The 26,252-nt window shown below is 39.1% G+C and overlaps 3 protein-coding genes across 6 annotated transcripts; 1 reads left to right on the top strand and 2 right to left on the bottom strand.

Moving 5' to 3' along the window:
* Positions 1–1,600: 1,600 nt before the first annotated feature.
* LOC135597628 (MLO-like protein 10) lies at positions 1,601–11,984 on the bottom strand. Of its 2 annotated transcripts, none has more exons than XM_065090849.1 (14): positions 11,680–11,984; positions 9,942–9,999; positions 9,539–9,774; positions 8,486–8,602; positions 8,339–8,399; positions 6,634–6,722; positions 6,191–6,265; positions 6,029–6,117; positions 5,314–5,363; positions 5,198–5,238; positions 4,952–5,125; positions 4,004–4,039; positions 2,841–2,901; positions 1,601–2,247 (listed from the first exon to the last, which is right to left on the bottom strand). In XM_065090849.1, the coding sequence occupies exons 1-14, from the start codon at positions 11,809–11,811 to the stop codon at positions 2,216–2,218; spliced, it is 1,251 nt and encodes a 416-aa protein (XP_064946921.1). In that variant the 5' UTR covers positions 11,812–11,984; the 3' UTR covers positions 1,601–2,215. The 2 variants fall into 2 exon arrangements, 1 of the variants encoding a protein (XP_064946921.1); XR_010481341.1 differs by having other exon boundaries at positions 2,201–2,247; positions 3,850–4,039.
* Positions 11,985–13,216: 1,232 nt separating this feature from the next.
* Positions 13,217–20,339, bottom strand: LOC103972116 (protein S-acyltransferase 21). Of its 2 annotated transcripts, XM_009386326.3 has the most exons (10): positions 20,011–20,339; positions 19,012–19,125; positions 18,801–18,903; positions 18,502–18,704; positions 15,981–16,049; positions 15,814–15,885; positions 15,556–15,684; positions 14,793–14,873; positions 14,521–14,715; positions 13,217–14,438 (listed from the first exon to the last, which is right to left on the bottom strand). In XM_009386326.3, the coding sequence occupies exons 1-10, from the start codon at positions 20,053–20,055 to the stop codon at positions 13,551–13,553; spliced, it is 1,899 nt and encodes a 632-aa protein (XP_009384601.1). In that variant the 5' UTR covers positions 20,056–20,339; the 3' UTR covers positions 13,217–13,550. The 2 variants fall into 2 exon arrangements, with proteins under 2 accessions (XP_009384601.1, XP_018676220.2); XM_018820675.2 differs by lacking the exon at positions 20,011–20,339 and having other exon boundaries at positions 18,801–18,874.
* A 3,368-nt stretch (positions 20,340–23,707) lies between these two features.
* On the top strand, positions 23,708–26,216 carry LOC103972115 (glyceraldehyde-3-phosphate dehydrogenase B, chloroplastic). 2 transcript variants are annotated; one of them, XM_009386324.3, is made up of 9 exons: positions 23,708–23,923; positions 24,067–24,180; positions 24,416–24,583; positions 24,673–24,840; positions 24,917–25,077; positions 25,159–25,220; positions 25,317–25,366; positions 25,441–25,847; positions 25,933–26,216. In XM_009386324.3, the coding sequence occupies exons 1-9, from the start codon at positions 23,840–23,842 to the stop codon at positions 26,066–26,068; spliced, it is 1,350 nt and encodes a 449-aa protein (XP_009384599.1). In that variant the 5' UTR covers positions 23,708–23,839; the 3' UTR covers positions 26,069–26,216. The 2 variants fall into 2 exon arrangements, with proteins under 2 accessions (XP_009384599.1, XP_009384600.1); XM_009386325.3 differs by having other exon boundaries at positions 23,722–23,923; positions 24,422–24,583.
* The last annotated feature ends 36 nt before the right edge of the window (positions 26,217–26,252 follow it).

The raw sequence follows: 26,252 nt of genomic DNA, 5'->3' as shown, positions 1-26,252 counted from the left end.
GTGTATAAGTAGGCCCTTGATACCAAAAACAAGTGGAAGATCCTCAACATATCATGCTGATGGAAAGTTCTTTCCTCTCCCAACCCAATCGATCAGATCAGATTTTGTTGAAAGACACTGCCACTCTGATTGGAGCACAAAAAATCCAGTATCAGACAAGCAAAAAGAAGGAATCCTCAGCTACTCTACCGGCAAAGTGAGAGACCATTCCTTTGTGCAGTGGCAGTGCCATTCTTGCAGCTGAAATCTCTTAGTGTGATGACAGCAACTCTCTCTCTCTCTCTCTCTCTCTCTCACTTTGCTTCGACAATGAGACAGATTCAACAGGACTTTGAAGGACTTTCTCCTGTTCATCAATGGCAGCAGTTAACTGGCAAAAAGATGATTCATGGAAAGAACAACATGCATGCATCTGCGGAAAGAAACAAGAGAGTGTTGCTCTCCATCTTTATCTGTTTGACACATCCTCTCTCCTTTGCTCCAAGATCAGTTAGAGAGGGATAGCCTTTCTTCCTCCCATTGGCACTGCGTCCACATGTGCTATGATCACTTTCCAGACCATGGGAATGATAAGCCACCAACTCCACTCAGCACAAGCTCGCAGTCTTGTCCTTCCATCCGCAAGCTTCTTCGCGACTAATCATTTACGTATGGAGAAGCTTCTTGGCATCACATCCGTATCTGCTGCAACCAAACGATTGTAATTTCAAGGATGCATTACTACCTCACTAACTTCAAGAATATTAGGCTGCTCATCCATGAAGGATACACAACTCAAGAGTGGCTTGTTTTGATCGACATTTATGTGCGTCCAAACCTTGGCTTATAACCATAAGTAGACAGAGAAATCATGGAGTTCATTAGATGCATGCATGATGGTCGCTCCTCGCCAAATCTGCAGGCATTATGTCGAGCGCATGCATCTTCGGCATCACTTCCCGATTCTGGAAGAAAACGAAAGAAGAGGATGCATGTGAAGAAGAAGTAGGAAGACCACCATGTTCATCAAGGTAGCTTTTCAGCTGGGAAGAGAGAGAGAAATAGAGAGCATGAGATAGTGGATCACATTGACCTCTCACACACGTCTTAAAGTAGTGAACGAGTCACCTAACTGAGCTTTTGCCAGGATCACCAGTTCTCTCACATGATGATGGATGGATTCTTTGAGTCACACCACATGGCCTTCTTGGTAGGCCACAATGCCATGGCAGTGGTGCTCAATCTATCAGAATGAGATGTGACATGAAATGGAAGGGATCAAATTGCTAGGCTCCACTTGTGCAATCATTCCGTCTCGTGTTGTCTATAGATCCATGAATCCATCCACTAGTGGACCTTGAAAGATGAACTCCATGAGAGGTAATTGGCTTTGTTATATTACCTTCAGATTCCCATCTCTACTTGGAACTATTTAGACTTGCACTGACAGAATCCATGAACTATTTTACTGGTCACTCAATAAAGAGTTCATGTTCTTAGCAATCATTTCTTTGTAGGTTACTCGGTATCCATTTCACAGATCATAAAACCTCAGAACAAGTTGGATGAGGAAAAAAGATAATCTTCTCCCATGTTCTTTGTTCTACAATTAATTCTCCAATACATATATGTACTAAAACCAAACAGATGTTTTGATCCTAATCCAAGCAAGCAGCTGGCTGAATGGTGAACAATAAAAATTGTCAACATTTGAACTACTGCACACAAATCATAATTCCCTGCTAGCTAAGGAAGACCCTCCAAACTAATAGACATCCCTTTCCAGGAAGCACGATGTCAAAATTTATGAAAACGATAATAACAAATGTTACGGTAATTGATTCAAGCGACATGAGACAAGAAATGTCAAGATTGTGGTTGTCCTCCAGTCTGAGCAGAAAGCTTTTCGAATGAGAATTGATCTTCGTTGTTTCGGTGCTCTCCTATGCGTAGGTGACGTTCGGTTGGTCTAGACTCTTGGTTGTTGTTTTTTGATGAGGATAACATCTCAATTTCTGTATCCGAATTGTAATGATCCAAAGCATTTCCTGTTGAAGAGTTGGATAATTCTCTTGTATGCCCAATAGTCCTATACCTCTGCATAGGATGCAGAGGAGATGCCGGCGAGCTTGCCCTGGGGCTTGTTTCATGGACCGAGGAAGCATGTGAGGTTCCTTTCTCATGTTTTTTCTTCACAGCTTGATGCCACTTCTTGAGAGCCTTCGAAGTCTGCTCATCAAAGATGGACCTCTTCATGTGTCAACCCATCTGTGAACAAATTGACACAATTTCAAAAGAATTAATAAATATATTATAATTTGTAATATGCAAACTTGATTGTCAGTAAGAATGCATTCTACTATCCTGGCATCTAAATTCAAAGAGCAATTACTCTGCTTGTTTGCGGGTTGAAGTTCACCAAGTACAAATTTTACCACCATCAAGAAACCCACATGTGCCATTGGATATCGAGGTGGAAATGTTTTAGGGTGGATGATTGGAAGCAGCTTAAAGATCTATGTTGTACACTTTCCGGTTTGATAACTATCTTAATTTAGTCTCAGCAGTTTATGAAAGAATGATAAAGTTGGAATTCTCCACAAAGCAAGGATAACGATGCCATAACTATTAACCATGGATGTAGTTTTGCTGACTAGTTAGCAAGGATGAGTTAAGATATGATGCTACTAACTTCGACAACCATAAATCACTGGCATGTATCCACAGAACATATTCACCTCCATTAGTAATCGTATTCAACATTTTATTTTTGTTGGATAAAATAATTTCAAAGTCAATATCATCTATTTAGATGACATCTAATAGTAATGATAACAATAAGAAATTAGAAAAGCCTGTACCTGAGATACAAGTGCATAAAGCGGAAGTGTAATGTACGAACACAAGAATTGGACTCCAACTCTGCATATAATCGATGAAACAGAAGTACAAGTCCATAAGACCGAAAGAACTAGTTAAGCATTGTTGCATTATAAGAAGAGTGTGATATGCAAATGAATTTGACAAATAGATTACAACATTCATTCAACACAACATCTCAAAATTTTATCCAAAGAAAATCGAAAATTTGAATGTGAACAATGACAGCTGAAGAAGAAATCACCTATATGGACCAAGAATTGCAATGAAACGCTGATCTCAGTGATATTAATAATGTGATCATATGTAATTTCACAATGGCTGTCATTCTTAAAAGAAAACTATTAGCAATCTCTTTTCTCCCTTTTCCCATCCAATGCTAATTTGCTTTGCTTTATAAGAGTTGTAAGGTCCATTAGATTACTATTCACTTACCAATGAGGTCCCTATAACACAAGAAAATGCAATGTGAGTGAACATGGGAAACTCAGTTAATACATGATGAGATGTCTAAAAGAAATAACGGTTGAAATAAATGCTACTTGTACAAAGGACAGCATCCTAGTGTTTACATGTAATGCAGCATTGGAGTAGATGAGTCCAGCTTCAGTCTGATTACCCTCTTGGCTATATTCAGCAAAGTCTAAATTTAAATTTCTTTCTATTTTTGTTATGTTATCAGCATTTTCAAAATATAATTTTTGTGGATCAGTATGGGTGTCCTAGTGACTCGAGTCATAAAAATATGAAAAAGCAAAATCACCATGTATCTAATGAATCCATAGAAAATTTCAGTCCAGGGAATTATATAACTCTGGCCAAATATTTGTACAGGTAGTAGATTATCAACCATATCAACACCAGTTTAAAAGGGGCTCAGGACTAATTGCCACACCAGTTACTCTCTTTTTCAGCCCAGGAACATCGGTAAGAAAAAATTAGATAGCATATTCTTGAATCACAAAATGGTTGCATTTTTTTGAAGCTTACCCAACACTAACTCTTGCAATGATGAAATCAAAATTATCATGAAAACAGGACTTCAATCCAAACTCATACTTGCAAAAGAAGAAAAAAAGAATGACTTAGGATGCTAGAAAAGAATGTGATAGTCACGGCAAATAAGCTGGATACAGAAGCTTACCCATATCCAAAAGAAGTATGTGATCTGAAATGCATTCTGCAAAGAATGTGAAAAAAGAGGGATAGATAAGTTAGCTTCAAACACTTATATAACTGCTGAGACAGTCAAATGCTTCCAATAAGAACTTTCATTTCTAGACATATTTGATTTTTTTTTCAAAACTCAATATTTAACTCAAATTTTGTAGGGGCAAATTCCTGGAAAAAGCCCCTAACTTTGAGTTTTTCCTATAGAGTGCCCCAAGTTTAAGGAATTCCCACATAGTGCCCCTGATTATGTGAAAAGACTATTTTACCCCCATAATATTAAAAATTCTCTCCTATGGCCCCAACCCTAGCTGTGCCTCCGCCCACGCCTGACAATCTAGCCTGTTGGCCCTCAAGTTAGGTAGGAGAGAACGCAAGGGCCGTGGCCACCTCCACAGGCCCTGCTAGCCTTCTCACTCTTCGTCGGACCCATCCCCACTTTCTCTCTCTCCGGACTCCTCTCCCTCCTCCCTCGCCAATGGTCACCAGTGCGATGACAGCACGAGGGCCGACACGTGACCCCTCCTTCCTCGCACAAGGGCGGGGGTCGACCCCTCTTTCCTCGCATGAGGGCCGTGATCGACCATGGCGAGGGCCAACGAGCTAACAAGGCTTGGCAGGCGGGGCTGCTAAGTGCGGGACGAAGGGGGGCAGCTGATGGGGTGGTGGCACAACGGAGGGCAATGATCGACAAGGGTTAGGCGAATGGTCATTTTTGAAAAAAGGGGCGCTCTTAAAAATTTTTTTAGACTTGGGGTGCTTTATGGGAAAAACCCAAAGTTATGAGCTTTTTTCATATTTCACCCAATTTATAGTATATGCATAATTAAAAAAAAATTAAAAAAGGGACTATCAACTGAACCAATGAAGTTTGTCCAATTTAAAAAATCCTACGCATAGACAGAGGAAACAACATCACAACCTGGAATAATGCAAAATGGATGAGAAATAAAGCAAACTGTGGATTTTTAAACCAAAAATGTTGGTCACTGAGTTGCACCAGCGGAATTCCTTGAACCACTACATGTCTCTCTTGAATTTCAATGGCCATCCTTGCTATTATTGCCTGTAGCTTCATCCCAATTGCTAGAATTATCTACATTATAGATGAAAAAGTTACCAATTTGATTATATGAAAAAGGTCCATATCTCACGCTCGAGTACTTACAACTAGAGGAAGTATTGATGCCCAAAACAATTCCTCCCATCCTGAAGGAAGTAAAGAGAGTCAAATTCCAAACCTCTGTGTGGGAAAATATTTTGCAACATCGGATGTACTCTCACCATTAACATTAAGAAGCAAAACCATCACAGCTGAAGCCCATAATACGGGACTGCTCATCCAAAGAAGGAACACGTGAAGAACTTAAATAATGGTGAGTAAAGAAAATTTTGTCAACCAAAAGAACTTCAAAGGGAAGGAAAAAGAGGACCTAAGCTAAAACATCACTACAGAAAGTTGTTCTTATCAATTTCTTTATTAATAGTAACGAAGCATTTTTGGAAAGTTCTAATTAAGAAAACATGTTATGATTAACATGAAATACACTATACTTGGGAAGACATGCAATCATATTTAACAGGATCAATTCTCTATGATTATGCTACTGCAAATTGTAACAACGCTATGTTAAATATCAAAAGAGTGCCAATTTCCATGGAAATTCTCAGATTATTCATCATTTGCAAAAGCAATGACTAGGTTCATTGGATTCCTAAACCCAAATAAGAAGATTAGGATCAAGAAAATTCCATCTTATTAATGCTTCTCTTTTTATGATGTTTTTCTCTTCTTAATGATATACAACTTCCTGATACTTTGACGTCAAACATAAAACTTCTATTATTAGATAAGCAGATACTGTATTAGCAGGAATTACACAACTGAATACACTTCAAAAATCAAATGCCTCAGTTGAATGTTCAATTCGTAATCCTAGTAAGTATAGCATTGACTGTAATAGAAATTATAGTAAAGTAAGTTCAGTAATTATGGTACCTGATCCCCACTACTGCCTTAAAGTCATCCTCCAATGTTCTTTTTATATATTTTTGAAAATTAAACTTACTTCCTGGAGCCAGGTGAGCCTATAAACATTAAACTATTGACAAATTACAAGATGAACAAATTATCAGGTATCTATCTGTTGGTCAAACTTACATTGATAAAACCATGGCGCAATGCCAAGTAATCTGCTTTACAAACAGAGCTGAAAAATTGCTTTAAAAAGCTTACCTATAAAAGACAAAAATGAAAAAAGATGGCCAGTCAATAGATAATGATGAAAAGGTAGGAACAATTTCCTGGTACAAAAAGCCCAAGAATCAATATTAACTTCATTTGATGATGAAAAAACTATTAATGACTTCTCAACATTTGCTAAATGGAGTTCCTCAATATTGATAAATATCAATATTAACTTCATATTCACTGTTCAACAAAACTATCATTTTGGTAAATGGATTTTCTCTAGAAGAAGGGGAACAATGGTCATATTTTAATGTGATACTGTAGTCTAAATTATTCAAACATATGTCCACAAGCAAGTAAATACTTGATCACAAACAGAGTAAAATAGTTTTTGACTACGGTTGTCTACTTACAAAGTAGAACAGGATTGTGATTCTGTTCCAGAAATTTGTGTGTCTTCTCACGAATGATGTCTCATGTGCAAATCTGAATCTTGAGGGATCTGTATTGTTTACAAACATATGGTTTAAATATAATGAACTACATACCAACAAAAAAGTTTCAAAGTAAATATTATTCCAATTGCATAAAAATAGACTAATATATGAATTATACTGACATAGATCTCCGTACTATGATGATTTTTCATGTTAGGTTATCGAACTAAAAGATACACAAACATCAATTATGTAATGAAAGATCTGACAACAGTTAACAAGGTTACAAGATAAACACAAACCAATACTAGAAGCAAGATCAATTACTAAGAAGGAAACAACAATCAAATTCTGTACATTCGATGAGCAAAAACTGACACTGTATCATAGATAAGTTTTTAATTTTAACAAGACCCGCAAAAGTTTAAATGGGAAAAGATAGACCCAAGACACTGATATCATGTTCTAGTTCAAAATATTTTTAGAAGATACATGCACCATGAGACGGAGAGACAGAAAGGCAAATATTTTTTTTCATGACTATTATGAAAAGATTTACATAGAGGCAAATAAATTTATATAGCTGCCAATTAATACCACGATCATCATTACAATTATTGAGTTTCTGATATCGGTAGGGAAACATGAACTTGGGACATAAGACAAATGTATACAATTGGTTAAGCCAAATTTACTGATATGGGTAAGAGGTGTGTCCTAATTGAATTGCATTTCTACTTCATGGTTTATTTTAGGTGTAAGATGGTTGGGACAGTTCTTAAACAATTCTTATTTTAGAGAAAGGTCTTCCTAAAATGGTGTGAGGGCATCCATCTCTTCCTATGGCATGAGGCCATCATGGAGTGAATCTGTTTCCTTTTTATCTTATTCGAAACTTTGAAACCCGCTGTTACACACACCTGAAAATATCTAGAAAGTCCTCAAGTTCCACAAATATTATATTTCTGTTCTTACCAACTCCATCAGAATCAGCTTCAGTACACTACAAAACAATGCTAATTTTACACTGAGAACAACACATCAGGCCAGCAGTTCTATTCTCCCAAATTCGTCATTTCTATCATTATCACAAAAGTTCAACCCAAACATCACTACATCTGCAACTGTAAATTTCCATTCCATGTTCATTGAGTTTTGCAATTCTACAGTCCTGTAAATTCTGACATACAGGCGCAGATTGTAAAATTCCAGATATAATTATTTCTATTGCTAAACTTATATAGCAAGCATAGGTCCCCATAGAAGCCCACTTCGACCCTTTTCCTACATCATGACTCATAATAGGTTTAATATTATCACACATAACCTTTATTTATATATAGAAATATGTCATCTACAGTGTCATGCCTTTTGCCTACCTGGAAGCCAATATCTCCTCATAATTGCATGGTTTCCATCAGTGAACTTTATATTTGTCTCTGAAAGAATAATATCTAAAGAAATACCATATAAATGAGAAATCTTAACTAAGTAAGGGGTCTGAAAGTACATTCTAAAATAATTGAATACAGAAAACTGGTCAATTGAGCAGTAACATATGACCTCAGTTTGAAATTAGTGATTCTATATTATTCCTGGCAGTGTCTCTATCTTATGGAGGATTAACTTGAGATATGATGGTAGAAAATTTAAAAAAAAACTTATGAGAGCAGTAAAATACCATTGGAGAACTCATATTCAATGGATGAAGTCTCAGTTTCCCACTCCTTCCATCTACGCATCTGCATGCAAGAGTTCAGTGAAAAACAGATGATATCATTCATATTAATGGTTAATCAATGTAGATTTTGCATAAAATTCCTACAACCTTTGCTCTTCCAAGAGTCATTGTGAGAGCACCACTTGCTACGTGAAACACTGCCAGAAAGAATATGAAGATGTGCAACTGATGTAGTCCATTCATTGAAATAAGTGGCCCCTTGCCCTGTAAGTAGGATAATGTGGCAGTCAGAAAGAGCTCAAAATTGGCCTTTTACACTGTAGGAAAAGGGTTATTTGAGTATCATCTCAAATGGATCTAGAAAGTAATATAAATGAATGACAAATCATCTGCAATAACCAAGTTGCTCAGTGACCAGCCAAATTGGCACTAGGAAACTTAAAGGTCAACCTGCCAACTTATAATTATACCATTTCTACATTTGGGAACCACAATTTTGTTCCCATTCGTGTTTATGATTTTTTAAAGAGATATCTGCTTGCCAAAAATAAACAGAATGAAGATTTTGTGAAAAAGAAAATCTAGAATTGGGTAGATAAGTTGCAAGTGCCCAGATGTAATTTCTTGGTCTCTTTAGTTATTGCTTTGTGTGAAACTATCCTATTTTACATCTATTCCATATCAACAAATTGGCACAGGATTTCCTAACTGCATGTTCACTTTGGATGATTTTTCAAAACATTTTGAGCAAATTTTCAAATTCATAAACACTAATAAATTTAGTATTAATATAATTGTCCATTTATAATGTAGACAATAAAATACCGCAATATGTCCATCATGAATGATAGGAACAAGAGTTGCCATAGCAAGAATGATAGGAACAAGGCTGAACCATTCGGCTATGATATTCATCCAGAATCAAGAGAATAAGTAGGTTCAGGCTGAACCATTCAGTTATAGTATTTATCCATGAATGAAGAGAATAAGTAGGTTCGGCTGAACCGTTCAGCTATGATATTCATCCAAGAATCAAGAGAATTATTGCAAAAGATATAGAGAACATTACTGACCTTTTTTAGAACTAAGCATGATGTGTTTATAACACGACATTCTATTTCCCATATTCAAAGAAACAAATAGAGGAACAACTAAAAGCAATTTAATTGCAGTTCCAAAGCTGTTAATAGATATACTTACTAAGGGACATGAAACAATTGATCCTGCAGCTAGTATCCTATGCTGTATATTCCCATATATAAGCGCATTTGTTAACAGTTTCCTACGGTGTCCTCCACCTGCCTCTGCTGTCCCAGTATCTGTTTTGATTGGGCATGGCAACATGGTATTTGACAATGTATCCGGTATGCAGATTTTAGCAATGTAACTCTGTCCAAAAGTCAGTAGTAGGGAAATGAAGCCAAGAATCATCAACTCTGCAAAACCAATAAAGTAAAATTATTGTCAGTCACTTCAGTTGAAAGTTGATACCAGTCCAACCATGCATGTGCCACAAGACAACAGAGATTACAACAATGGGCAAAGTTAAATGTAACAAGATTCAATGATCATTCAAACAAAGAAATGAACATTTTGGTTTTACCATCTTTAATCTTCTCAAGAGCTTCATAAAGAGCCTTTTTGTGCTTCTCATTAAGCCACTGAAAAACAAAGTTCACAATAGTACATAAGAATTTGATTTCTTCATGCGAGTAGACAAGAACAAACTTTGAGATGGAATGCAAAATCAGCACTTGATAGGCACAGAGAATGAACATCACTGGACTCAGGGAATGACCATGGAACAAATGCATATAAGAAAGAGAGAATGTGAAAAGAGGGACGGTTGCCAAGTTCAGCAAAAAGCATTTATCATATTGGAGGGAAAGTTTAAATACACAACTCAACTTAATTAATAGGCACTTATGAATCAGAATATCCAAGTAAAAAAAATTACGGCAATATAGAAAAATAGAAAAAAACTTAAGAATCAACAAGAGTGATGTATAAAGTCATAAATTGGTCGTCTTGTCGAATGCAAATATTTCTGACCACAGAAAAATATATATATTTTTTTGGAACAATTTCATATGTGCTGATTCAAGTACTTGTAACTTCACATGAAACCATGCAGAATTGGAAATGATAATAGTACCTTTCTAAAGTTTACTAGGCTTATGAATACCTTCAAAAATATCAGATACCCTTCTAAAGTTAACAAACTTCCAAAATTTTAAAAAGCATGGGCTTATATGAAATTTTTGGCATATAAAAAGAACTTGAAAAATGCAACTTACATGGGCGTAAATAAAATTTTTACATATTCTGAAGGGTGCATATGAAATTGTCCCAAATCATTTTTATTTAAACAAGTACATATGTAATTGTCAATGAACCATCAGTCATACACCAAAATAATCATACACAACATGTCTGTCAATCGAGAGAAAAAAGGTCGAACATTTTGTAGTAGCATTACACCATATATGTTTTCAAAGATCCTATTCAGAATAGAAGTAAAACAAGAAAATATCAAAGTAATCAAGAAGTGAAAAATAGACATAATAAGGATTAGAGTGCAGAATGTTTCTTCTGAACTGCCGCATATGGCTCTGAAAATAAAAAAAGAAGAAATGGAAAGGTTGTAAAGAAAGTGCAGTCGATAAAAGAAAATTTTGTCCTTGCAGCAAAATAAACAAAGATTACTAATATGCACTATAGTTTGATATTTTATTTAATATGTAAATAAAAAGTGAGGGAATATGTCAGGGATTAACATAAGAAATCTTCCAACGATATATCTAGCAAAAACCAAGTTAATGAGAAAAAATAATAATTATGTTAAGCCACAAGGAAAGATTTCATCTTTCAAACATTTCCATCTCCAAATGTCCAAAAAGAAAAGCAATTACAGAGCGTGTATGGCCTTATTTGGTTTTCTTTTTTGAAAATAAACTCGCCCTTAAAGAAGAATAAACGAGAACAGCTAAAAATTCTGCTAATGAATTTTCCTTTCCAAACCCCAAGTTTTAGAGACAAGGAAACCGTGTCCGCAGCCTTCACACGATTACTAATCTCGCAGAGCTGAACGGAAACGTTAAAATAATCAAGAAAAGATCACAAAGGAAGAAACAAAAGGAGCGGAATCCGTCTATTTTTGGATACGGCTTCAAGATACCACCTTTTGATCCGTAATCCACTCCAACACCTCAAAACAAGCCAAAAGAGCAACCAAGTTCGCTTCTTGCACATGAAATCATATCTCAAACCCAAAACAATTCAAACGAAAGGAAAAGAAAGAAAGAAGAAAAGAAAAGAAGCAAGATTTCTTTCCCGTTTACCTCTCCGAAGTGATGAAGACCCTTCTCCAGCAGTATGGAGATCAAAACGATGACCGCGCAAACAGCCGCGACAGCCCACGTCGCGGTCTGGTCGAGCTCTCTCGAGTCACCGCCACCTCCACCTCCCGCCATCCCGAGACAAAGCCTTAAACCTCCCCCACCGCAAACTTCCTTTCCACTCCGCGGTCTAAATGGAGGCAACAAAACCCAACTTCGCGGCTTTCGATCGCTTCCTCTACCAAAAGGCGAGCTTTCGGAAGGAGAACGTTCGAGGGAGGTTTTACGAGGACAGCGATCTGAGCTCCCTTTTCTGTTCCCTTCGGGGTTTGGGACGCGGCGTACGACAACCAAACCCCGTTTTCACCCACACGAATCTCGCATGGCCCCCACTCTTAGCGTCTAGCCCCCGCTGGTGGGCCCGCGGCTGGTGAAGCCGAGTTGGGGGTTGCACAGGAAACAGCTCCCTTGAGCTGAGATGGCAAGCCAATCAAGCGCCCATTCGTCGGCAGCTGGTGGCGGGGTCAGGCCCAGGTGTCGTCGGTCAGGCAGGATACAGCTCTTTTTGCTGATGTGTCAAGCTCCCACTCGTCGATACATCCACGTTTCAGTGGTCCGTGGCCTCTTAAATACACAACAGAGCACCGTCCACGTCTCCCGCACGAATCTTAAAGTCATCAATAAGAACGGGAGTGGAATTAAATTGAAATTTCTATTGACTTCCTATTAGCAGTCAAAGATGTCATCCTCGCACGTATACGTATGCATGTCTTGTTTTGTTCATCGGATTCCAAAGACTGCGACGGGGACTCGACGTGCCTTCACGCCGCATCAAAATAGTTCTGTCGAGAGGTGGGGATTCAAGTTGACTCCCACCGAATCCCAACGATGAACACCCTCTCGATTAACTAATTGATTGGGTCAACATCTTCTTATTGATTGATCCCAGGAACAGAGGAAGAGGGTTGACCAAGTTCTCGATTGCGAGTCTCGTATTAATCCTTTGATGTTAGCCCATGGTGTGATGGTATTGAAGTGCCATTTTAGCACCTGCTCATGGATTTGTGGGTGTTGACTTTTAGTTTTTGCTGTTAACAAGTCCACGGCACCTCTGTGGCGTTGACTTTTCATTTTTATTCTTGTGGATGAGGTTGTGGGGTTCACTTTTCATTTTATTATAATTAATGACCCTAATATTTTAACTTTGGAGTTCATAGACAGACTGATCCACACATTAACTTGATTATATTTAATCACTGATATGAAATAATAATAATAATAATAGATCAATCTAATCTTATAAAAACCTAGAGTATCATGTGATGTGCCTTCTTCCTATTAGAGTTGTCTCAGCTTTCTCTGCTGTAGATAGCTGCATCTGTAGGGGGGATCATTGAAGGCAATCGACATAATAGGATCCTAAGCAATTATTGATCCATTACTGAAGGCACTGATAGGACTCTTTTTAAACAAAAAAGACAAACAAAAGATCTCTATGTTCTTGTGGATGAACCATGAATCACAATGGCCAAGACACAGCTGGAGTGCCAATTTAAGGTGTTTATAAAACAACCCTGATTCAGAAATAACATGTGAGAGTTCCTGGTTCAGAGATTGTTTACACATGCAATACAGCTTAAATCACATTCTTTGTGATTCAACTTCAATCGAGAAAAAGCTAGATCAGTAATAAACTAGATCTGTTTAGAAACAGTCTACAGCTTGCTAGGAGAAAAAAAAAAAGTAGGAAGTCGGTTCCATAACACATCTGCAAGAGTTAAAATTTACAAAGAGTTCTAGAGTTAGAAATAAGGCACTAAATGACGAAACAATTCTGCCGATCAATCTGAACTTCGTACTCAAATACTACTCCATCAGGGAAATCTAGATAACTGATCTTGCTGATAGTCTCTGGGGACAAAGATAGGCAACTGGCTCAGCCCCCTTCCTCTCTCAGTACCACCTTGCCTCTGATTAGATGTACCAGCATTTCTGAAGCTCCTCGGAGGGCCTTCATTCAGCATAGGACCACCAAAGAATATAGATGGTTCGGTGTACAACAGCTCAGTACGACTGCCGCGAGAAGAAGGCCCAGCAATACTCTGAGAGGAGACAAATCGACCAGCTTCCTGATCCCAGTAAACGGAGGGTCCGGAGCTCCCTAGAGGATTTGTGCCGGTTCTCCTTGCTTGCCCATGCTCTGAGAGATGCCCAGCCATGCTTTCCTTGGCATCGCTAGACTGGACAGACCATGGAGATCGATTTGCTGATGACTGATATATTGGATTAAAGTGTCTAGTGTTTGAAGGTTGCTGCTCCAAGGCTGGAGTGAGGCTCAACGAGTTAGGGTGATGAGGGCTACTGAAACTGCTAGGAGTTCGAGGACATGTTTCAAGGTCCTCCCTACTAGCTCTGCTGGGAGGGTAAGAACTCTTCAGAGGCGAAGATCTTGCAGCAACCACACGATGATCCCGATGCCCGAAGTCAGCACTGACAGTGCTACTTCTGCTGCTGATATTCCCACTCGAGCAGCGATCAATGTCATACTGCATGTGCGAACCGATAGGTTTTAAGACAGACGAAGAGGCTCTGGCTTTAGCTGCAGCTCTCTTGGCCTCATTCTTGTCCAATTTTGCGAGCTTCCAGGCACTGATTGGGACCGGATGCTTGGGTAGCTTTTTCACTTGTCCAGATGGATCAATAGCATCAGGATCAATAGTTGAAGGAACACGTCCTGGTTCTAAATGAGGGATTATTTCATCCTTTTATTGGAAAACAAAGAGAATATCAGCCACAGAATAGAGTTTAGAAAAAGCTGTGTTTAGCAATCACAGACAAGCATACCTGCTGGTCAACAAAAATTCTTGGAGGAGTACACCATGCACCTCTATACTGCAAGCCCAAAGAACTTCCACTTATGGCAGTTGGTGCTGAACTCATTGGCGAGGATGGAAGACTTTGCTGATCCTCATTAACAGAAGGACCAGGAGGTTCAGTCTGGGCTCTCATTGCCACCACATACTCGTACGTTGTGATGCCCTGGAAGAGATTTTATCTTATTTCACAATGATCGCAGAGTTGTTGCAAAAATAAGCATATGAGCAGAAGTATCAAACCTTTCGAATTAGTATCATGTGGAAAAAAAATAATTCACCCAATGGTACAGAAGCCAGCAACGATAGAGCAGTACACAAGGCCTGAAATAAAAATCTTATTATTAGTCTGCAAGAAGCACTCTTTCTCTGGTGCAGAAAAGTCCAAGTTACACTCGCTTTCTTTATGTTTATTCATAACTTATTTGCTAGATCAGTAAAAGTATTGGGTTTGCCACATTTTCACAGAGATCAACTAGAACCCAATGCTTCCAGAACTAATAAGACAGTGATCAGGTGCAAGCTAAAGAAACTTGGATAATCTGAAATTTTCAAGTATGATATGGACAAGATTCTGTATCAGATTTTGAAACTACAGCCTTATGTTTCGTTTGATTGGTCTTATTTGACACACACACTACCACTTGAGGTCATGGTAACAAGTTTGGTAATTCCAATAGCTGCACTAATTGCAGCTTGATGACCTAGAAAATTTAGCCTTGGGGCTTCCTTGATAACCATTGTTTGTTCCTCCAAATACAGACATAAAACTGTTAGCATAATCTAGAAACAAGAATAAAACATATTGATGGATTTAAAATTCATAAATTGCAAGTGCCAAAAATACTGGTAGAGGGTTCTAATTATGAACAGTCATAAATTACTGCAAACCATCTTGCCCAATGAGTAACTCATGAAAAAGACATCTATCTGGATTAACCAATGCTACTCCACATATACTAGATTCAAAAAATGAGAAAGAATAGTGTATAAAATTGATGCATACCACAATTGTGACAAAGGGAGCATGGGAGAAGCCATCTCCTAGCCTTTCAACTATCTGAGATTCAATTTGCTTCTTATCAGTGAAGGATCGGACAAGAACGGCGATACCAATTCCACTTTCAACAGCAAGCTTATGTAGAAGATAGGGCCAAATGATTTGCATCAGGGAAAGCCAAATATTTTAGGTGAATAATTATTTTATAAGTACAAACTTCATGAACTGGAAAAGAAGCATTTTTTCTGAAATGCATCTACTTACCCAGGCAAGGCTCATTGACATAAGGGACAAAAATGTAATATAGTTTTTCCTCCCAACACAATTGTTTAACCACTGCACAGAAAGGATAATAAAGTCCAAGCACCTAGATTAATATATGCAGATTGTTATAGATATGTAGGCAAGCAACATGGACTTAGTTTACAAACCCGGCAATGATGATCAAACCCGTCTACACATTTGTCACAACTCCTGCAGTGTTTGCTGAATTTGCGAACCTAGACAAAGCAGTTGCAAGAACAAATTTCATCAACTTATCAAATGGTTTTGTTTTAATTGTTCAAGTGTCCTAAGAATAATTGAAGTATCTGTCATTCTATACATAACAACCAAAAACAAAAAAAAGTTAAATATGTACACTTCCATAGGCTAAAAGGTGAAGTTTAACAAGATCAAGAAAAAGAATTACATATTTATGTAGAAAATATCTTTCATTTGACTATTAACTGCAAGAGCAAAATATTACACTATTTATCAGTTGCAACCAATATGAAACTCCTAGCAACGTGGAACCAATACTCCATGCTAGAACAGTTGCCTCCTTGAAGCCATCCCAATTTAAATTAAAAAAAAAAAGATTATAGAATCCCACATGCACTTTTATGTCATATAATGCTAGATTACATTAGACCTCCTTGCTCTGATTGTCTTCTTACTAACAAAGAGTAGCAAATAAATGGTTATTCTAAGCATTTACATTCTCCATCAGAGTAGAAGGTGAAGAGACACAGAACAACCGAGAGACAAATAACAGCCTTGCTTATGGCAATTGGAAAGAGCTAGAGTAATAAAAAGGAAAGAAAGATGAGGGTGGTCACTAAAAAGTAGAGCATAAGACAGAATTAGTCCCAAATTTTAAGCAGATAGCTAAAATGATGAATTACAAGAATGTAAAGAAAATCAGTTTAAGAAATGAGAATTTTTTGCCTTTTTGATCCATCCATTATATCATAGACTGCTAGACCACCCAAATTTCGGTATGAAACAGGCGGTATGTATTGGTTTGGGCATGGGCCGATACGCGGACCACCCCCCGTTTTGGGCAACCCAGTCCAGTTGAAAAAAATGATAAAACAATAAAAAATTAGGGCTCATGGTCATGAGCCCTCTTCTCGCGTTCAACGTCACAGCCGCCACCGCTGCTGCTTCCCAGGTACGCTACCGCTGCTTCTCCACTTCCTCCTCTTTTTCCTTCTTCTTCCTCCACCTTTTTCTCTTCTTCCTTCTTCCTTCCTCCTCTGCTCCACCGTCCCTTCCTCTTCTTCCTCCTTTTCTTACTCACCAAAACACCAGTACACACCGGTGTACCATGTATCGGTATCCTGGTACTGACCAATATATACCAATCTGACAGGTCTCTGAAACGGGTCTACCCGAAACAGCAATCCTTCCATCATATGTTCACATTTTAAAAAAGGAAATCAGACTGGAAATATGATTCATGCATATTCAGGAAAGCAATGTGGAATTGGAGCATAAAACAGTTGAATGACTTCTGTTTATTCATGTATTCACAATCTTAAGGCAGATATCTTTTTTATTGAATTTTAGATCGACCAAACACATTTTTGGTCGACTTTTGTTGGATTCCAAAGAATTATTTCTTTCCTGGAGGACATCTGGTGAGTGGAAAACAAATTACTGGTTCTCATTATATGGCATACAGAACGAATTCAGTGGATCATTAAGATTTTTTTCAGTAAGAAGAAAGGTGAATTAAGATTCTCAAGGTTGCTTAAGGACATTTAAGAGGTCACTTCAAAGAAAGACAATATCAATACTATAAACATGGATTAACTTAATGATGGCAAGTTATCGCATGCCACCATTCCAACACAGGTATGCTCATGGGATAAAGAAAACATAGTAAGCAATGCTGGTCCTCACCGTGGTCATTGTCTTTGTCAATAGTCGACAGAGCCACTAGGTCTTGGTTCCCTTGCTCCTACCCTTTGCACTAAGAGGACAGGGTGAGAAGGGATGCAAAAGGCTGGTTTGAAAAACAGCCCCACGCAGGATCCTTGCTGGAGCAGACCCCAAAACAAAATGATTTGCAATTTAAGGATTTAGAAGTAGTTTGACTAAATAGCCTCTCAATTGTGAAAAATAAAAAAGATCTAATGGTGACACTTTTGCAACTTTTCATAGTTGTGAATTGTACAGTTGGTCCAGAACATCTGTCTATGATAAATACTAAATGATATCAGTCAATCTCGGAATGAGCATTTCTCACTAGAAAATGTTAGTAGAGCAACGTTTGCTTGAGACAAACAAGAGCCAATCACCAAGAAATACCTACGATCAAGATTTTGTTACAAGATTGGAATGTAAAACAATATAAATATCCTTGTTGGAGATGCATCAAAGTTTTCTCATCTATTTAAGTCTAAGGGAACTTAGAAGGTTCAAGAAGAATGAAATGCCTAATGGAAATAAACTTATGTACTGGACGTTCTAGTTCATATTTAATAGAAAGTCAGCATTGAGGGGAAGAAAAGAAGCATCTAATAAATATATATAAGGTTTGTGATGTTGGAAATGATCATACAAGTGTGAACTATTTCAAGACTCGGATAGGACAAAGGCCAACAATTTCTAAAGTGAAAGATAATGGCAGACAATCACCATAGCATAGCATCTAAAAAAACTTGATAAGCATGAAGCTTTTACCTCCGCATTGCATAGTGTGCAAAATAATGCTTCATCAATGCTCGTCTGCTGCTCAGCATTGTCCTCATCTTTGCGACAATCTTCTTTAGACAAAAGAGCACAGAAGAAACAACCAATGGAGAAGCTTGCTGTTTTGTGCTTGACAGTTTCTTCTTCGGTGTTAACTCCTAACTTGGTAGGTTCTTCCAAGGAACCTCTATCCCCTATGTCGAAACAAGGAACTCAGTTACCATGAATGGCTTGTCAATAGTGCTTGATACATCTCTTTACCAACCAAGGACTAGATAGTTGGATCTTACGTTGTGGCATATAAGTTGATGCTTCATTATAAGCAAGCAAAATTCCAGGATCAGCAGGATCAATGGCAGTGCATCTAACATAAAGTATAAACACACATAGTGCCTGAAGCAACATGATCCATGAATAATATGGTCATAAAAATAACAAGAAATACTTCATTCAATATGCTTGAGAATAACATCTAGCTAGCTAGCAAGGGAGCATACTTACAAGAAAACTATATACTCCAATTGCCACATATTCATATAAGTCTTTTCCAAGAAATGGGGCAAAAAAGGCATAAAATGCTATCGATAGCAAGAAGAATACTGTGATTGCAATAACCTGCGAACCAAAAGAACTTCCATCAAATGATGTTGTCAAATAGAAGAACTAGATATACACTTTATTAAAATAAACAGCAGGCCTTTTTGCAGTAAATTTAAATCAACTTTGTCCTTCCAGCCAAAGGCCTTCATGAGCCACAAAAAAAAACCAGTATCTACTCTCATTGTTCTTTCTTTTTACCCTTCTACTTAAGGATTAAACAAGAATTTCTTGGTCCTATGTACAAAAATTAAATATTTTTTTTCTATATTTGAATTGGGATTAAACAAATATCAAACGAAGGCCACAGGAGATGTTTGCTTTGACAATCGATTATTCCTAGCAATAACTACCAATACACAAGCAGAAACAACTTCACTGCTTCCAAGGGTAAGGCTATGCACATTTGATCCTCCCTCCCTCAGATCCCGCATTGACGGAGGACTTTATTTACTGGGATGCCCTTTTATAACTATCAGAACAATTGCAACTAGTAACTCGTGCAACAGCGATCTACGAATAATTACCAAGAAACAAGTGGTTGAGTTCCAAAATGCTTATATACTCCCAAAATCCACAGGGCATAACTATCCAAGTAAAATCATGAACTGAAAATCTAGTTTGCGATTTCGTATAGTAGAATGAGCAGGTTTAAAGGTGCTGTCTTGTCGCACCAACTACCGAGAAAATAAAAATATGCAACACACACATCAATGACCTACTCCTGTGGATTTAAACTGCCCACATTGCAAGAACTGCCAACAGCACCCCTGCAAAGCCCCACAAATCCAACGCAGAAGAATAAAGCTACAAAATCTCACAGCAATTTCGCAGAAAACCAACATGACAACCGCCAAAAATTAAGATTTGGACCAAGAGACGATAAAAGGCTCCGCTTTCCACCTGAAAAGTGTGGGCTGGGAGCTGCCACCCGTGCCGTCTCGCCATGGCTTCGGACGCAACAGCATCACCCCCCCGAGACCTCGAAGCGGAAGCGGAAACCAAAGCCAATCCACTCGCCCGGAAATCTCCGTGTGCTACCGCTGGTTCTCGGCCCCGGCGACAAACGGCGCGATCCAAGTGGGTTCCGCCTCTCTTGCGGCCTCCGACATGCGGCGCTAAGCCCTCGTCGAGATGGGGCGTCGCTCCTCCCGCGGGTTCTGGGGACGGCTCTCGAACGTGCCCGTCGTGGCGGCGGAGGCCGCGGAAATGGTAACAGAGCCAAAGGGTTTTATCACTCTTTTACTGCTCCTTCTGCACTTATTACCCACTGTGTAATTTTCTGAAAACAGCCCTTGAGAGCTTATATTTATAATTTTAGTACTATTCTTCACAAGAATATTTTTATTTAAACCCCTAACTAGCTTGTATTTTCACATATACCTTAAAGAAATGCAACACAAACACTGAACTTAAATTAAATTCAAAATTAATTTAAAAATAGTTTGATTAAAATATCTTGAGCAATAAAAATACTCTATAGATGACACACATGTAAATATACTATTTTTTTTATTATCAAATATGATGTATTTCAAAACATAGAAGAAGATAAGGCAACACACACGAATATGACTACATACTATTCTGGCCTAGAATTCAGGCTATATACTTGAAAAGGCTAAGAATGGTTAGACTATTTCCTCACATTAGGTCACACAAGATGATTTGGTAGTCTTATCATGTAAATACCATATGGGCAACACACTATATATATTTACAACCCCAAATCACAATCAATTTCCATAGCAAAATTGTTTTCCTACAATGGGTGATGATGATTGTGGAACTTCTATGTTTGTGACACATGATCTTAATTAATCAGTAATTTCTGGATTATGAGAGTTAAGAGAGTGTCCAAAGATGGATTTGGGGAGGATGTGCATGGAAGAACATGCTTGTTTAATGTTTTGTGAGTTTTCAATTGCAAGAGGGGACTCATCTTTTGTAGGTTGCCCTTTTTTGCTTTGTCAAGTGTTAGCTCTGTGAGGTGGAAAAGTGGAATCTTGGATTAAAGAATTGGGATAAATAAGTAGGCCAATAATACATATTCCAAGGAGGAAGTATCTTAAATAAATATTTCTCATGGCCTGATTGCTGCAAGTTGACAGGTGGGGGATGTCTGAGGCCATCACTAGTTTAATGAACTTTCATTAATCATACAGAGATGAAGACAAAAAGAAACTGTGAGTTTGATCCAATGTTTGACTGATGGCTTGGGAAATGGGTTGCAGACCTATTCCTTTTGATTCCTGGATCATTTTTATTTAGGCAGCTATTCTTAGTTGTAACATGCTAGAACCATGACAAAAACTCTAATCATCCTCATATTTGATTATGATGTGATAAAATTGGTCTAATTTAATTAGTCTTTCAAAGTGTTTTACTCATTCAAAGAAAAGAAGATTGATGGGTCTCATAGAATTTCATTTCTAGCAAAAATTGTTCTTGATGTGTAGATATGATGTCATTAATGGAAGAGTGATGTAGCTGCACAAGAGCTCTCATAAAAGCATGATCTCAGGTTGAATGCATACTGCATACATGATTCAGGCTGTTTCAGTAAAATGGCAATCAAATGCTTCAAAAAGTTCATCATGATGGTACTGATAATAAAAGGAAAACTATTAGCCATGTCCACAGAAAATGAGCCATCTGGAATGCATTCTGTAATCACAAGTCTGAAGGTCAAATAGAAGTTAGAAGAAATCTTTTGATGAACACAATCTGTTGAATGCCATCATTGCAGGTTTATATGGAAGCATTGACAACTGAGATCATTGCATTTACCTCAAACAAAGTCAAATGTATCAGGAAAACAATCCACTGAATCCTGTTGAACCAGAAGTTCTTTGTTGCTTGGTAGTTCTGTTCTGGATCTCTTGAGCCATCTCCATGATGACAAGTTCTAGTTTCAAGCCAAATACCTGCAAAACCATTGCATCATATCATGCTGACTTGCTCCCCAACAACAATAGAAAGGGAAATAGCTCATGGACTGTAATCTCACCATGAGTGGGACAAAAGAAACTGATGCAATGCAAGGGTACATATAATATCCTGGATCAAAGCCAAGAAGAATTGGTAATATACATACAATTAAAAGTAATTGCCATTGATGTCAAGAAGTAGACTGACGATGGCAATGAACCACAATGGACTGACTGACAAATGGACATGTTAAGAGAGAAATTTCTTACCAAAGAAATAATACAGAGAGATTTTAGTGTAAGATAGGGAAACCTGATGCACACAACCACTTTGAAGTCATCCTCCAAGGATCATTTTATGTACTTGTGGAAATCAAAGTTACTGCATGGAGACAAATGTGCCTATATATTTTTATAGCATTCAATACATTGTTATAGTAGTTCAACAAATCCAACATAAATCAGTGTTATAATGTTCAGCAATGAGAAGCTACAGAGGAAGAGAGCCAAAAGAGAAACTTGGAATATTAAGATATTATTTTGATAAAGCCATGGCTTATGGTTTGTCACTGATCCAAAGAACTGCCTAATATCTTCTCCAAATTATATCATATTAATATCTCACTATCCATCTGATGCCAATGGTGCTTGGAAGTCCCACATGCCGCTTCACAACAGATGTCTGGTGAGTGAACCTGAACCTTAAAGGATCTGCAGAACAAGAACTCCTCTGTGATTGCAAGAACATGTTCTCTTTGAGGTTTAGATTTCCTAGCAACTTGAGATCAAGACCTACCATTACAGAACTGGGCTTTCCATTTCTTCATCTGTCAGTTACATCAGAATTGATGGATCTTAGTAATTAATATGTGAAGTTAAAAACTATCAATCATTATATTCCAATTTCTCAGAGAATAAAAATCGACAGTTTCGATGCTTAGACTACTTTTGCTAGGGCGAGAGCCATAGTGAGAACACTGTAAAGAACATGAAACACTGCGCACACGAACGCCACCGGCTTTCCCTGCAGCTTACCTTCTTAATCTACTCCGAGTGGTGGGCTCTCCTGCAGCTGCAGTCATGGCTTAGTTTATAAGAAGAAGAGCGATTTAACGCGTAATTGGATGACTCGTTGGGGAATCGCCAACCACCGATTTGATTTACATGGACTTTCTCTTCTGAGATATTAGAAGAGTTCGCCGGCCATTAGCTCCGAAGGGAGTGCGAAGCCGAAGCTGACGAGAGCTGCATGTACTGCGTCAAGGTTTCAGCCCATATTGCATGAGCCATGCAGGGAGTAGACGAATCACGTGTCCTTCATGCGTGCATCACTTATCATCAAAATCTTAACTCTGCATCAATTAGATGTCCCTCTCTGCTTATCTTTGACGACTGTTAGATTATTGACTGGGTTATCAGATGTCAAAACACGATCGATTGGCCTCGCATTGGATTGATTCATTAATGGTTCAACCGGATGATGAGAGAGAAAGTCTGGGCCTGGAGGAGAAGATCCAGTAGAGGAATGTGGTGGATTTAGCTGCCCTCGGTTCTGGGTTTGTGGTGTTAGCGATCCAGCGGAAATGAGTGGCTCCCAGTTTGAGAAGTGATATCAGACACAATTTCCTTATCCCCAAAAGATTGCCTTCTGCAGCCACAAATACACACCCACCCTGAGACCTTCTTCATGCACCTCAGCCCATCACCACACAGGAAATGAGTGATGCCAGTGACTGATGATATTTGAGACACTTGACATATAAATCTCCCATTAGGAATCCTTCTGCTTCTCAGTTGCAGTAATGGCCAGCCATGCAGCTCTTGCCTCCTCAAGAATCCCATCCAACACCAGGTTCCACTGCAAGGCCAACACCTCCTTCAGCAAGGTCTCTCTCTCTCTCTATCTCTCTACTTCAGCTGGAAACAGTATTAGTACTACTAGTATTAACTTAGAATCACATGGTGTTCGTTTCTGAAGACTGGTATGGTAGCAAACTTTTGTTGAATGATTCAAATTTCATACATGTAGAGGCTAGAGGTTGCTGAATTCTCAGGGCTGAGATCGAGCACATCCCTCACCTTTGCCACCCATGGAAGAGAGGCATCCTTCTCCGATGTATTGGCCTCCCAGTTGTCTACCAAGGCAAGTTCTATGACAGCAGCAAACTTCCAAGTCTTTATTTCAGGAAGCATGTTGCTCTGCTTCATCTGTACTAATGATTACCAAGATGTTATTAATCTGGTCAAATTCGATCTTGTGATCGATTATTTCCTGCAATTGTCATGGTTTTTTGCTTTGCAAATCGTGAGGTGGTGTTCTGTTTGTAGAATCATGATTCTGTGTCAGTTGATGGTTTTGTTCTTGGTTCTGTTCACAGCTTCAGACTGCGAGGGCTGTTCCTGTTAGGGGGGAGACCGTCGCGAAGCTGAAGGTTGCGATCAATGGCTTTGGGAGGATTGGCCGGAACTTCCTCCGCTGCTGGCACGGCCGGAAGGACTCCCCACTCGAAGTGCTGGTCGTAAATGACAGTGGCGGTGTCAAGAATGTACGATAGATCTCTCCTCTTCTGCTCCTGCACTTCATGCTTGTGTTATCACTGCCGTTCCAAGTTTCTGACAAGGCCTTCTCCCACAGGCTTCTCACCTTCTCAAATACGACTCCATGCTTGGCACCTTCAAAGCTGACGTGAAGATTGTGGACAACGAGACGATAAGTGTTGATGGCAAGCCCATCAAGGTCGTCTCCAATCGTGACCCTCTGAAGCTGCCATGGGCCGAGCTAGGAATCGACATTGTCATCGAGGTACTGTTACAGAGTTTGATTAAAAGGATTCACTTGTCTGAGCTTACGAACCTCATGCAAGGTTCACCGAAAACAGGGGACAGGAGTCTTCGTTGATGGCCCAGGAGCTGGAAAACACATACAAGCCGGCGCGAAGAAGGTTATCATCACGGCACCGGCGAAAGGAGCAGATATCCCAACCTACGTTGTCGGCGTGAACGAAGGCGACTACCATCACGAGGCGTCAAACATAGTCAGGTTGGGTGGCAAAGATGATCTTTAATTTCCTTGTAGTTCCATTAATATCATGATATTTACTGGTTCGATTCCTACTTGCAGCAATGCATCTTGCACGACGAATTGCCTCGCTCCTTTTGTGAAGGTCATGGATGAAGAATTTGGTATGAATTGCTTGTATCTGCACTGCAATCTACCGAAAAGCAAAGATTGCCCTGCATTTTACTGAGCTCGTCCATTGCCTTTTCTAATCCTTGCAGGCATTGTGAAGGGAACCATGACAACAACTCACTCTTACACAGGGGATCAGGTTCTCCTTTGGATACAGTCTCCGTTGTTCATCTCCTTCTCCCGGTATCTTTATGTTCATGTGTGCGACTGCAGAGGTTGCTGGATGCATCACACCGGGACCTGAGACGTGCGAGGGCTGCAGCACTTAACATCGTCCCGACGAGCACCGGAGCAGCGAAAGCGGTGTCGCTGGTGCTGCCCCAACTCAAAGGCAAACTGAACGGGATCGCCCTCCGGGTGCCGACGCCGAACGTGTCGGTGGTGGACCTGGTGGTGAACGTGGCGAAGAAAGGGATGACGGCTGAGGACGTGAACAACGCCTTCAGGAAGGCGGCCCAGGGGCCATTGAAGGGCATCCTTGCGGTGTGTGACGTGCCTCTGGTGTCCGTCGACTTCCGCTGCAGCGACGTGTCTTCCACCATCGATTCATCGCTGACCATGGTGATGGGCGATGACATGGTCAAGGTGGTTGCTTGGTACGACAATGAATGGGGTTACAGGTGAGATTTGCTTCTCCGAGCCTTCAAGATAGGGAAGAACAGATCACATTGGAAAACACTGACACTGTTTGATTTCTTTGGATAGCCAAAGGGTGGTGGATTTGGCACATCTGGTGGCAAGCAAGTGGCCTGGCGTGCCTGCGCAGGGGAGTGGAGATCCCCTGGAAGACTTCTGCCAGACAAACCCAGAGACCAAGGAATGCAAAGTATACGAAGCATAAACTGATTGCTTGATGTGTATCGAATCATTTCTGATGGATGTAAAACTCGCGGACATGCGTATGACATTTTTGTGATCGGCAGATCAAAGTGTTTCTTCTACAACAATGATGCTTGAAGAGAATGATTGCCTTGTGGATTTAGTATTCACATATAGACCGTATAATTTTGCTTCTTCCACTGTAT

Source organism: Musa acuminata, chromosome BXJ1-11 (genome assembly GCF_036884655.1).
Source record: "Musa acuminata AAA Group cultivar baxijiao chromosome BXJ1-11, Cavendish_Baxijiao_AAA, whole genome shotgun sequence".
In the NCBI taxonomy this organism is placed as follows: Eukaryota; Viridiplantae; Streptophyta; class Magnoliopsida; order Zingiberales; family Musaceae; genus Musa; species Musa acuminata.
Note: the sequence above shows the minus strand (reverse complement) of the source record. Positions and strands in the feature narration are given on the sequence as shown.

Coding starts and splice junctions, on each gene's coding strand:
- LOC135597628 (XM_065090849.1), bottom strand. CDS start 11,811: ATGGCGGGAGGTGGAGGTGGCGGTGACTCGAGAGAGCTCGACCAGACC. Junction 10,000..11,679: donor GTCTTCATCACTTCGGAGAG/GTAAACGGGAAA, acceptor TTTGTTTTTCAG/TGGCTTAATGAGAAGCACAA. Junction 5,126..5,197: donor CATCAATACTTCCTCTAGTT/GTAAGTACTCGA, acceptor TCTATAATGTAG/ATAATTCTAGCAATTGGGAT.
- LOC103972116 (XM_009386326.3), bottom strand. CDS start 20,055: ATGGCGAGACGGCACGGGTGGCAGCTCCCAGCCCACACTTTTCAG. Junction 15,886..15,980: donor GGTTTGATCATCATTGCCGG/GTTTGTAAACTA, acceptor CTTTCTGTGCAG/TGGTTAAACAATTGTGTTGG. Junction 14,439..14,520: donor GAATTTTTGTTGACCAGCAG/GTATGCTTGTCT, acceptor TTCCAATAAAAG/GATGAAATAATCCCTCATTT.
- LOC103972115 (XM_009386324.3), top strand. CDS start 23,840: ATGGCCAGCCATGCAGCTCTTGCCTCCTCAAGAATCCCATCCAACACC. Junction 25,078..25,158: donor GAGGCGTCAAACATAGTCAG/GTTGGGTGGCAA, acceptor TCCTACTTGCAG/CAATGCATCTTGCACGACGA. Junction 25,848..25,932: donor GACAATGAATGGGGTTACAG/GTGAGATTTGCT, acceptor TTCTTTGGATAG/CCAAAGGGTGGTGGATTTGG.